At 34.3% G+C, this 12,663-nt stretch overlaps 1 protein-coding gene and 1 long non-coding RNA gene across 3 annotated transcripts; one reads left to right on the top strand and one right to left on the bottom strand.

Moving 5' to 3' along the window:
• The first annotated feature begins 374 nt into the window (after nt 1-374).
• On the top strand, nt 375-5,470 carry LOC110668024 (mini-chromosome maintenance complex-binding protein). Of its 2 annotated transcripts, none has more exons than XM_021829046.2 (14): nt 375-585; nt 763-876; nt 974-1,081; nt 1,358-1,489; nt 1,844-1,888; nt 2,360-2,455; nt 2,564-2,722; nt 3,016-3,090; nt 3,265-3,378; nt 3,534-3,736; nt 3,841-3,976; nt 4,229-4,456; nt 5,006-5,073; nt 5,205-5,470. In XM_021829046.2, exons 1-14 carry the CDS (start codon nt 418-420, stop codon nt 5,317-5,319), a joined length of 1,761 nt encoding a protein of 586 aa, XP_021684738.2. In that variant the 5' UTR covers nt 375-417; the 3' UTR covers nt 5,320-5,470. The 2 variants fall into 2 exon arrangements, with proteins under 2 accessions (XP_021684738.2, XP_021684739.2); XM_021829047.2 differs by having other exon boundaries at nt 3,268-3,378.
• Nucleotides 5,471-7,143: 1,673 nt separating this feature from the next.
• Nucleotides 7,144-10,233, bottom strand: LOC110668041 (uncharacterized). Its single transcript, XR_009150774.1, has 3 exons — nt 8,421-10,233; nt 8,142-8,312; nt 7,144-7,922 (listed from the first exon to the last, which is right to left on the bottom strand). It is a non-coding gene; the product is annotated as an uncharacterized LOC110668041 (long non-coding RNA).
• Nucleotides 10,234-12,663: the final 2,430 nt, after the last annotated feature.

The raw sequence follows: 12,663 nt of genomic DNA on the forward strand, positions 1-12,663 counted from the left end.
AAAGTAAAAGATGATAATAGTTAAGGACTTAAAGAGGATCTTAAAATAAGTAATCTTATGGTTGATGTTAGGTCAATTCAATTGTAGCATTTTCCACTTGTCTTCTGTTCTCTTTATTTCCCTCTTTCGCAAAGTCTCAATGGTGAGTCAAGTGCTCCAGCTAGTTGCTACCATCATCAAGATTCATGACAATGGTGGTAATTAACTGATTATTATGGCCGGTTCGTGCCGGTTCGCAAGCAAATGTGTTGACAACGTGCAAAGCCCAATTTGAGCTAACCATAAGCCCAGAATGGCCAAGTTGGGCTAAGGGCTACGTTGCTCACTAAAAATGGCGGGAAGAATGGATTTGGCGGGAAAATTCTCTCTACTTAATATCCATTAGAGTGCGAAGCCGTTATCACTGTCCTCAGGAAAATGGTTGGGCCACCGTACGATTGCCTGGCAAACCCTCTCGGAGCCGTCCGATTGACTTTCGAGAAGGCGATTGGGTCCGGCTCGCACCCTTCCTCCTTCGATGGCAAAGATTGGGGCACCGTCGACCTGTTCCGTCACTTTCTCTTCGACCAATCCCACCTTTCTCAGGTACCCACATACATAAAAATCCTAGCTTTTGTATTTGATTCTCGATTATTAGATCCAGACGGCGATGATTAGCTCTTGAGATTGTGTGTGGATAATCTCTTGATCTCTAATTTTTCGTTGATTATTAAGCAGAAATTGTAATTATTTCCATTTGAATGTGATTATTGAATGGTTTAGGTTCCTATTCTTAATCTTGCAACTATAAGATGGATTCAGCCTAACACTCTAGTTCGGTTCCGGGGAATGATTCAAGACATGTTAGGAAATGAATTCTATGTTGGTGCTTACAAGGTAAATCCGTAAATTGATTAACTCAGCCATCTTAACTGTGCACTCACATTTTTCTATATTTGTTGCTGCTAAATAAGTGGGTGTTTGTGTCTTGAAGGATGGTTCAGTTTGGAGGACGAACAAGTACATGGATTTTTCTCAGTTCCCCATAGGCTCTTCCCCAGGCAGTCGAGTTTGGGAACGCCGACTGCTGTACTGTGTTCCAGTGAGTTTCCTGCAGTAAAGTATTCATGCTGCAATTGCTGCTCTTGGCCTATTATAATAGCCATAGTTTATGTTTAAGTTATTTTGGATTTTGAGAAGAGATAATTGGCAGAAATAGTTATCAACTATGATTTTCATGACGCTAGCTATGTTTTCAGTACCTTTAATTGGCATTTATCTTTCTTATTATTAAACTGTCCTTCTTGCGGGGAATATAAATGGTCCTTGTTTGGTGATATAATTGTTCTGAGCTTGCTACATTTTGCTGGCTTTCTAGGTTCCTGGAATAAATTCATGGGCTGAATCTGCTTCTGAGGTAGCCATTGATGGATGCATGAATTGGACATCCCAACAAAGAGATAAGCGTGGGAGAATGGATTTTGAAGCTATGGATGCCAAAGATTTTCCTGTAATTTCTATTACTATGATTTTATTCATTCATTTGTCTCTTTTTTCTTTTTCGAAAAGAAAATGAATTTTCCAAATGCTTCAGGTATGATAATAACTGAAGTCTAGCTTCCATTTTTTTTTACTGTCTTTATTTATCTCTGAAATAATCCTGATTAGTTACACAGCAATGCGATAATCTGGCATGTGATTATTATCTTATCATTTCAAGCATGATGTATTAAATTTATTTTCCATGCTCTATTTATTTCTGAGCATTAACCTGTTAGATTTTACTTTATGAAATTTTTTTTTTTTGTGTGTGCCTTGTGTGTTTACTAGTTTGCTTTTCTGACATATCACTGTCCAACAACAGGTTTCAGGCAGTAATTTTGAAGATTCTCCTAGTGCAAAAAGGATGGTAAGCATAAGTTTCTGTATCCAGTTATTAATTATCATGCTTTGGAAGATATGAACTTTGTTTAGTTTCACGAATTAAAAAAAAAAATATGATCCTATCATGTTAGTATAACTTTCACTATTAAGGTTAGTTTTCTTGAGGCTAAAATTTTAGTGAGATTTTCTGTATGTTTCGCTTCTAACATTCTTGTTATTCTAATTCTCTTAATGATCATTCTTATGAAAGCATTGGATTGTCATGTAGTACCATACCATGCTTTGTAATTTGCATTGATTGGTTATTTCACTGTAGATGGATGTGGTTACTGTCTAACTGATTGATGGCAGCTTAAACATTTTTTTAGTAGTTAATGAGACCCTTTCTAGTGGCCCATGTTTTCAGTTGACTAGATTTGTATCAACAGTGATGCTTTCCTTTTGGTTGTGATCCTGTTTAAGACTTTCAAATTTTACTTATATTGTTTTCTTCTAGAAAGAGGATGGGCAAGACTATAAAACTGAAGCTGCATGTTCTGGCACAACTGTGGTGTCAGAAATTGACAAAGATTCTTTTCCTTGTCTAGTGAAGGTAAACATGGCAATTATTTTCAAGTTCTAGGTTTCCATAACCTTAATTGAACTGAAATCTTTTCAACATTTTCTCTGAAGTGATGAATTTCCTGATGTTATTGTGCAGATATATGATTCTCCTGAGTCAGAGTTGAAGCTAAATGATGTTTTTGAATTTGTTGGGGTTCTTACTTTTGATTCAGAGATTCCAGCAGAGAAGGGTGATCACGATGAGTTCTGTAATGATTATTGTGATGATGATTTGGTACATTTGCCATCCAGCAAGGTATTGACATTGCTATTTCTTGAATTTTCAACACCCTCCAGTAATCCTTAATCCCTACATTGTGTGATGGTCTCATAAGGATTGCTATTAACCGGTGTTATTGAAATTTCCTTATAGGTTTTCAATAATTTATGACTGAGCTTATCAGTTCTGACAAGTTTACATATTTTTATCTTGATTCTGTAGCATCTTGAGTTTGTCTTTTATCATTTTTTCACCGAATTTTTTTGAAATTGCATTTCTTGTTTTATTGATGTGATGTCTGATAGTTGCATCATTTCTTTTTGATCAAGGTCCCACGGCTACATTGTATTATTCATCGGAAGCTTGCAGCTCACGATTTTCTGCACACTTCCCCCATAATTGAGGTGATTGTTGTGCTATTTGATATCATTTAACACATCAGATTGATTGATTTCATTTTTTATAAATGAATTATTTATTGTAATTCAGGAAAACTGGTTTCTCTATGGATTTCATGTTGTAGTCAACCTCTCCTTGTTTCAGTGCTCTTTAATCATACTTGTCCCCTTTTTCTACAGCAGAAGCCCCATTGGGTCAAAGATGTGAGGGAATCTCTGTTGAAGCATCTTACAGATGTTCTTGGAAATGATGGGGTAGCAGCACATTACATGTTGCTGCATCTCCTGTCCAGGGTAAATGATTTTTTTCTTGTGTTCATGGTTTCAGTTCTACTTCATGCATAGTTACACTTGCTATGTTTGCTCATTTCACATCTTTTATCCCAACATTCCCTTACACAACATACCTAGCGCATCTGATTGTACAATATTCACCTATTCTCAATCAGGTACATTCCAGGGTAGACAATGTTGCAGTGGGGAAGCTTTCATTAAACATTACTTGTTTGAGCAAAGAGAGTGTTTCTGTATTTGGCACCCAGCTTAGTCTTGCTATCAAGAACCTTCTACCATTTTCAACATGCATACCCCTAACTGTGGAATATCTTAGCAGAAGTTCTCTTGCCCCCAAAAAAGATTATCAGACAAACAGGTTGCTGCTCTTATACTTATTAGAGAAATCATTTTTCCTTATCAATTGGATGAATTCGAAGGATGCATGCTCATTTTGACAGTATTACATGGTTTATGTTCCAGACTGATACCTGGAGTCCTGCAGCTTGCTGAGGGCTCACACTTGATCATTGATGAGACCCAATTGGAGACAGGAACCCTCAACTCTGTTGGTGTTGACAATGCAAGGTTGCTAAGAAATTTAATAGAGTTCCAAAAGGTGGTGCTTATCTTTTCTTGGCTGTGGATGCCTGCATTTTCTGTTTATGATCTTTTATTGGCCCTTATCAGAGCTTGACTCTTATAGCATGTATGTGGAAATTGAACACGATTTATTCCTCTGCAGGCTCAATCTAGTGCAGAGAATCTTCTGGTGTTTAGTCTTTTGAAAAGGGATTTTTAATGTAGGTTCATCAGCGCTTGGTGTTGCAAGCGATTAAGTTGTCTCACTGTTAAAATACGTTTGTTTCAGGTTGAGTATGATTTTACATACTATAAGATGGAGATGACAGCTGATGTTCAATTGCTAATATTGTCTGAGGGGAAATCAAACATCTTGCCAGCTGATATAATCATGCCCTTCCAGCCTTCTTCAGTTGGTTCCTCAGAAGTTGTGGCTACAAAAGCCCTGGAGGCTTGGAGATGGTACTTGGCTACTGTCAGATCATTGCCACATTCTATTGAGTCTGAAATGCAGAAGGTAGGAGTTAGATTTATATTTGTTTGTCAAGCAAATCCTTCTTTCAACATTTAATTGAATTTTTATCCTCTTAACAGCAAGTGAACTGCATTACATCCAATATTAAAACTTCAAAAGGGTAATAATAATGTTGCTCTTGCCGTTCCTTGTTTTGGACAACTCGTTAGAAAAATTTTATTTTCCTTAACAGACCTAGCATCCTACATTAGTTTCTCATAGGTGTATCCAGTTTCTTTTTCTGTTCCCCTTTTTGTTGCCAAGGTCTGTCCTTGATGCTCATATTATTTTTGAGGCATTTGTAAATGTTTCATCACTTAATAACTTAAAGTTGATGACATAACACTTCCATCTATTGGAAACTCAGCCCCATGCCCTGAACCTAGTCCACAATTCATTTAATCATTCTGAAGGGTTAAAGATGATTCTTTGTAATTATTTTGTTGGGGTCTTTTCTTCTCAGTATGAAGGGGAAAAAAAGGAAAAAGAAAAGCAAAGTGATAAAAAAAGAAGCTCCTTCCCAAATTTTGATGCCATTATTGTTTTCTACAGGTGGTAGAAGATGACCTGGTTGCTGCAAGGCAGACAGATCGAAGTATAGGCAGCCAAGATTTTAGCAGGTTATAATCTCAGAAGTTTCTTAGCCTAGTAATGGTTTTCCTTGCATGATATTGACTTTCTTGTGTGATATTAATTTCCAATTCCATCATTATGGTTGCATAAAAGTTCTTTAACATTATTTTGATAACAGATGGTTGACAATGGGCCGACTAATTTCTTCAAGTTTTGGCGAGACATCACTATCATTGGAGCATTGGCAAATGGTGAAGGAGTTAGAGAGGCAAAGGAGGGAGAGACTCAAGTGAAATATGCTCTGTTACTGCCTTACTGGAATTGACCCACTTCAGTTCTTGTAAAAAACTAGTCCAATGCCGAAAATTTAATTCATGTTTATTGTGCTCTTTTGAGCGAAGGCGTTAACGATATAGTACATCAAGTTACCTACTTTCTATTCCAGTTGTTGATTCTGTAGTATGGCACTCAAAAAGCTGCTAAGCTCTAACCTTTGCACAACTCCCAAAGAATTGCAGAATTCTGCATTGGACTTGAATCTAACTCCCAAATACACAACTAATCTACTAATATCCTCTGACGTTGTTCATTAAAATAAAATCCTTGCATGAAACATGGGGAACTTGCTTATGCTAGATTTTTAAAAAATATAGCCTTATGATGTTTTAGGAAGTAGAGAGAGAGGAAAGCAATATTTTCTATTGAATTTAGCAGACATCTTCCATCAAAGGTAAGAAACCCCCCATTGAACGTTTGTTGCAAATTCGATCCGAAGCAAAATCCACCAATCCAGCGGCTGACATGAAAGACTATAGCGATTAGAGTTGAGGTTCTTACTAGCTAATGCACTCTTGAATCTTTAAAAATGACGGCAGATTCTGGCAATTACTGCTGTCTGTTCATCCTCTGGCAACTAAATTAAAATATTCGGTGGGATGAATTTCTTCATACAATATTTTCTTCATATGTAAACTTCTGGGGACTAAGTCATGAGCTTTGTAGCATTTCATTTCATTAGGATACACACTTTTATCTCTCTTGATTTCACTTATCAAGCCAAATACATGGGCGAATTCTAACTATAGCTTGGGGTCACTACAGCAATATGATCTGTTCCAGTTGTTGCCTTCTCAAATTTGGCCTACTTGGATAGCAGTTGCCATTGTGAGACTTTAAGGAAGATTTGTTACAAACTCCTTTAGGAATGCAAGTATTGTGCTGATCTTTTCTAATTAAGCAGCAAAGTGTCACTTCACCCCATGCTGTATTCTGATTCATGAGGCATCTTATATTGTATCACCACCATGCGGAATAATTGGAGCATCAGACATCATGACTACTACCATTAAATGGTGCTGCAGGTGTGCATAGATGTAATTTTTCAACGGCTTGGAGATGATACAGCAGCAGGAACGTATAAACTGCTATTCATCACTCCTCGGGGAAAGACTTCAACTGTCTCCTTCTATGTCTTGCCTGTATGCATCACTGGTATTTTGTACGTATTTTGGAACATAGTGGATTATTGATCCAATATTTTTGTTAGTTTTTGAAGTTCTATTTTTGTTTAGATGTTATTTCCCCGAGTTTTCTTAGAGATGATATCAGTCGCAATGATGCAGAAATCTAAGATGTGAAATTCTATACTTTCTGCCAAAGAAACACTCTAGCCCCATAATAAGAGCTTAAATGAACAAAGTCAGCCTACAGAAAGGCGTAAACAGTTTCTTCTATCTTGCCGGTTATCAACTTGTAACCTTCAAAGCACATTCCAGTTGCCATTAAGCTAGGAGACTGATGAAATGAAATATTGAATTGGAGATCATTCAAATGTATTGCATCTATGCTAGCATTTGCAGATATCCTATGTACCACAATATGGTAACAAGAAGAGCTCCTGACTGCTGGATTCCACATCTTGGTGTCACAATTTTTATCTCTATACTGTCCATCATAGGTTCCTCGAAGGCCTCTAGCTTTTATTGGTACCATGTTATTGCTTCCAAGCTGCTCTCTTTGCATTAGCCCCACTCTAGAATGTTGCTCCCCATAGCAGCTTTGTCATGTTTCTAGCTGCTCATCTCCTGGTTAACAAGGTTTTTATTATCATCACACCGCGCAAGGAGACATGCAACAAAGTAGTATCCAAGAAATGAAATGACATAAGAACCAACAAGCAAGAGAAGTTGGTATTGGAAGCTATGCGTTTGATTTTATTGCTTCTCATTTTATCTACTGTGGGGGATTGTGGTGCCTGGGATAAGCTGTAGCTGAATTGAAAAGAATTTCAGACATTTTACATGTGTAGAAATTTCACTAGTCTAAAGCATGTTCAAGCTCATGACCGCGATAATCAATTAATCACACTTCAGAATTGAAATGTAGAACTATTGGATTTAAGCAGTATCTTTGTATAATACTTATGGTTTACTCTTTTGTTCTTTTGGTGTTGAAGATAATTGGTTTAAAATTTGTTCTGATGGAGTTCAATGCTAGGATTGACACTACCAAACTAAATTATCAGAAAAGAATTGTTTAACATTTCTATGGTGTAATGCAGAACAGTTAGCTCGCTGCTGCATTTTTCAATATGTATACTAATGGTAGGGGTCAAAAATCCCCAAGAGAGATCAGCCCTGAGAATTTAAAAAAAAAAAAACAAATGCTAGATGACAAATGCTTACCTGAATGTTCAAGTTCCATGGAGGGAATGAACATGGGCATGAATCAAGTTCCTATCCCAATCTGCTATATCTTCAAAAGAATGTTCCGGAAGATTCTCAAATGGCTCCTTCCATTGATCATTCTTGGCAAGATCATAAGTTGCTCCTCGTATTGATGTTTTATTGGGTCCACAAGGTCATTTTGAAGTTAGTTTATCATATGCTGTGTTCAGCTGTTCCATAACCATAAAAGTTAATTAGAAAGCATATGTTACAGGTAGAGAATCAGTTTATTAGCTAGGAAAATAGCAAAACAATCGCTCTATAACTCTAAGCAATAGGATAATAAGCTTCACATAACAAAAACACCTAATGAGCCAAGAAGTCATTGATATAATTAGCAGAAATATTTGATGCACTTAAAAGTAATAGCAGAAGGGTTGAGGACTGACATTCATGCCCCGAAACCAGAACATGTAACCGATTGCAATAGCAGGGGCTCTTCCCAGTCCGGCGGTGCAATGCACATACACTCCGCCTTTCCCCTAGGAAATGGCCCATTCCAATGATGAGACTGCCTTAGCTAACATACTTCTTAAGGAATCTGGATCAAAATCTTTGGCCTGAAGAAAGAAAATAAATCCCGAATTCATTCACTTAGCACCAACAAAATAATTGATAGAACGTAGAATATAACCATATACACATAAAAAGGTTCAAGAAACAAGAACTCATTCAAAATTTGGCAATTTTGAGTATTTTCTATATTTGAAATGACAATAGTTTCCTTGCAGGTCTTCTCATATGATGAATTCCAAGTTCTTGACATCTTTTTATTATAGACTGCAAGTCAACACCCCCAATACTCAATGTCCTTGTCCTGCTGCAAATTTAGAATGTGGGCTACATTTTCTTCATATTTCAGATGATCCATGTCTTCAAGTTTCTGAGGCTGGGAGCCACAATCAAATTATCGGTTATCAGTGTTTAGTTCATACCTGAAGTCAGGAAAATTGGAGAAACATAAGAAAACAACAAAACATTGCAAGTTAATTGGGTTTATTCACACATGGAGAGTAAGGGTGCCAAAACTGGGATTATAATGGTAGAATTCAAAACTTTTTCCAAATGGTTTTGATTTCTATGCATAAAGCAGACCTAGTTAAGTATCCATAGGAAATTAGTGATAAGCAAATATTATTCCATGGCCATGGAATAGTTATTCTTGACTAATATGTGGAGATCTAATTCTACAGATTAGGGGAATGTCCATTTTATATAATAATTAATTATTATAATTTTACATTAACCAAAAACTGAGGTTGTGAAATAGCTATTCCATGGAATAATTATTCCATCTTTAAAATTTGAACCAAAGCTAAACTATATGAAGCCTTTTATCTGCATATGGATTCCATATCTTAAAACTGTACAAAAAAACACAATACTTTCACATCAAGCTCTCCTACTTTCTCATCAATTTTGACATATGGGGTTTCCTTTGCGAATCCCTGTGATTTTTACCAGAACTTAAGCCTTTTTGTTTAACCTTTTGAACAAGAACTTTAAATTGACACTAGTATCTAGGAGCAGGTCTCTTAAGAAAATAGGCCAAGTCTAACTCACTATCAAAAAGTAGCTTAAGTAGGAAGAGTGCCCAAATCCTTGTAAGAGGCATATTACTCCAATATCAAACCAATGTGATATATTAAAAGGGTCAACTCCATTAAAAACATAAAACATGAAAAAGGTTCACAGAAAGGTAGATCCTTTACCCATGTTAGGCATTGCAATCTACATCAGATAATATAAAATAAAAACAAGTTCACAAGGATACTATCTAGATCCAGATCCAGCTTAAATTAATAAATTAAAGATTCCTTCATCAATTCCAATGCAAATAGATTAAAACACAGACCAAATATTCCAAAATAACCTAATAAAGTCTCTCATTGTCTAATTATTACTCCAGTTTTCTCTGCCGCAGAATTCGGATTGAAAATCATCAACATTGATTGGTATCAGATTGCCATAGAATACAGCTAACACTATCATCTGTAATAATTAACAGCAAAGCAAAATTTTGCGCAGAAATTTGCTCATATCAAAGGGAAGAAAAACAGAAGACACCCACATCTCTCTCTCCCAAACACAGCCTCTATGTCATTGCCTATTTATGTGTTTGCCTTGTTCTCAATGCACCAAATGAAATTTGAAAAAGGAGAAATAAATCTAAAGTGGCAATGAAACAAAAACATCAAGAACATCATCCCTTTCATGGCTATATTGTACTCCTCCATCCTGTTCCTCGAGCTCAATGACACATCTTTTCTAATGGGGTTTTCCTCGAGGCCACTATCCGGTAGCTTACAAATGATCCCACCCATTTTTAAGCAATTCTTGGAATGCAAAAATCTGCATGTGGATATCTTTCTTATCAAGAACACTTCATTTTCAAGTGGGTAACAGAAAACGGAAGAGAGGAAAATCCAGTTACTAGCAACAGCCATTTTTTTTCTTGCTAATCCTCAACTTCCTGTCAGATTGTATACAACATGAGTCATTTTACCTTCATGCCCCTTCTTAAACAATTACAAAACACCACCTTCTGATGATGTAATTTTTTTTTTTTTTTCATTTCAATCCAATTCAAAAGCTGAAGATAAGTTTTACGCAAACATGATCATGTGTCCAGGAATGGTAATCTTAAAATTGAATACAATGATGGTGGTATGATAATGTTTTTTCAATGTCTCAAAGGGGATTCATTGTACAAATACGTGGCCACCTCATAAATATGAAGATGTGATATGTGCTTTCAGAAGAGCTTTCCTTTCCTTCAAGTAAAGTGTGAAGTACTCAGCTCTAAATTTTTATGGAAACATGAAAAATATGCAAAGGACATCTAACCATCTACTCAACTGCCTTATCTTTGTGGGGTCTTGGGTAGGGATGGCCAAACCCTAGTTTCAATCCAAAATCAATGATTTTAATTTGTTATTTAGGAGATCTAAATTGAATTGAACTGAGTCGATTTTTCTTAATTTTGATTTTAATTGGGTTAATTCAATCTCTTATTAATTCATGATTTGATTTCAATCTTGTTTAGTTGTTTCAGATAAATATTTGGGGGTAATTTTATATTTTTCAATATTATAATGGGTGAGATTTGAAATTTATATTTATTAATCAATAATTGAATCGTTTGACATATTTAAATTGAACTTGATTCAAAACCTGGCCGAAATTTTCAGATTAATTAGGCCACCATTGATTAAGCTAAATAAAAAGAAAAATGAACATGGGATAAGATAAAGCCCAATCCATGAAGAAGAGTGATTAATGAAAGAGAAATGCTATCATCTTGGAGTGAGTCAATCATCCATTTACCTATCATCCATTTGCCTATCCCCATTCCCATTCCCATTCCCTTTTTATTTTTCTTGATTGAAAACCTCCAAAATTTCACTTTCATAACATGTTTGATATTTTATTATTATTAGAATTGATATTTATTGTAAAAAGTACTTTTTTAAAAAAAATATTAATTAAAATATGTAAAAAATTAAATTTAATTTTTAATAATATATAAACTAATATTTTTAATGGAAAACACTTTTTTAGCTTCAAAATTTCAATACCAAATAAAACTTAAAAATCTATAGATAATTCATATTAATATATTAAATGATTGTTTTTATCCCATTATTAATTTGCTAATTTTGATTCAATTAATTTTGAATTGATTAATTAATTAATTACTAATTTAATAAATCAATTGCTAAAAGTTTAATTAAATTAGTTTAATAATTTTTTTTCGCTCTAAGTGATCATCCGTGAATATTTTCATCGGTAACAGCCCCTTTTTTGGTAATTTTTTTCTAATAAATCACAAATCTATATTAGTTTGAAACAGATTTTAAGTGTATTTCTTTACATTTATTATTGTTGATATATTTTGAGTAAATAAGTTCTTAAATTTATATTTGTTGAGCTTTTGTAGTATTTTTTCTTATTTATTAAAGTTTTTATATGTTTTTATTATTGAGATTTTTTTTTTTTAATTTGAGAAGAGTACTTATATTAAGGGTGAGGTGAAATCTCTCGTTCAATATGAGATCTAAATTTAGAGATTATTTAATTAGATTCGTCAAAAGACTGCAGAGTCGAATAGTGGAGCGTGCATAACTCATTAATGAGCCAATTTTAGTGCTCTATCAACATTTCAAATTTTCTAAATTTTTATATTATTTTTTATATGAGTGATTGTTTCATTTATTTAAAAAATATAATATGTTAATTTGAATTCCTCTTTTGTACTTTATTTTTAATTAATTAAATATTTTTTTATTTCTATAGAAAAATTATAATAATTTTTTTTATAAACATACTTATTAATATGAAAACTATAATTAAATAACAAAAATAAAAATTAACATATGTAATAATATTATAAAATTAAAATAAAAAATAAAAATTAATATATTTAAGATAAAAAACAGAAGAATAATTCCAACTCTATCTAATAATCCTTTTTCACTAAACGGTGTTCTATGTCTCAATTCACAGCAACAATCAGGCAAAGAACATATTCTCTCATCATCCTTTGTTTTCTTTTTAATTTCTTTCTCATTTCTCCATCACCATTTTTGGTCCAAATTATTTAGAATCATAAGAATTAGAATAATGAGTCATGTATGGAATGAAAGCTTAATGAAATGAATGCCACTTGCTATCAAAGTTCTCAATTCTTTGATAAGTACATTAGTACTTGTCTTTTCTTAATCTAATCCATCTCATGGATTCTCTCCCTTGTTGAATCAACTCCATTAGTTGCACTTTAATTAAGTTTAGATCCCCACTAATCCAACAATATACACTACACGTGTGTGGTTCTTGCCTCTAATCTTTCACTTCCCACTTATCTTTGCTTATGCTTCCTCATTCTTAAGATTGGTATTAATCCAATGGCTA

This window comes from Hevea brasiliensis, chromosome 8, assembly GCF_030052815.1.
Source record: "Hevea brasiliensis isolate MT/VB/25A 57/8 chromosome 8, ASM3005281v1, whole genome shotgun sequence".
NCBI classification, from domain to species: domain Eukaryota; kingdom Viridiplantae; phylum Streptophyta; class Magnoliopsida; order Malpighiales; family Euphorbiaceae; genus Hevea; species Hevea brasiliensis.

Excerpts from the sequence above, each read along its gene's own strand:
- LOC110668024 (XM_021829046.2), top strand. The coding sequence starts at position 418 with ATGGTTGGGCCACCGTACGATTGCCTGGCAAACCCTCTCGGAGCCGTC. Across the intron at positions 3,379-3,533 it reads TGCTGCATCTCCTGTCCAGG|GTACATTCCAGGGTAGACAA; the intron begins GTAAATGATTTT and ends ATTCTCAATCAG. Across the intron at positions 3,737-3,840 it reads AAAGATTATCAGACAAACAG|ACTGATACCTGGAGTCCTGC; the intron begins GTTGCTGCTCTT and ends TTTATGTTCCAG.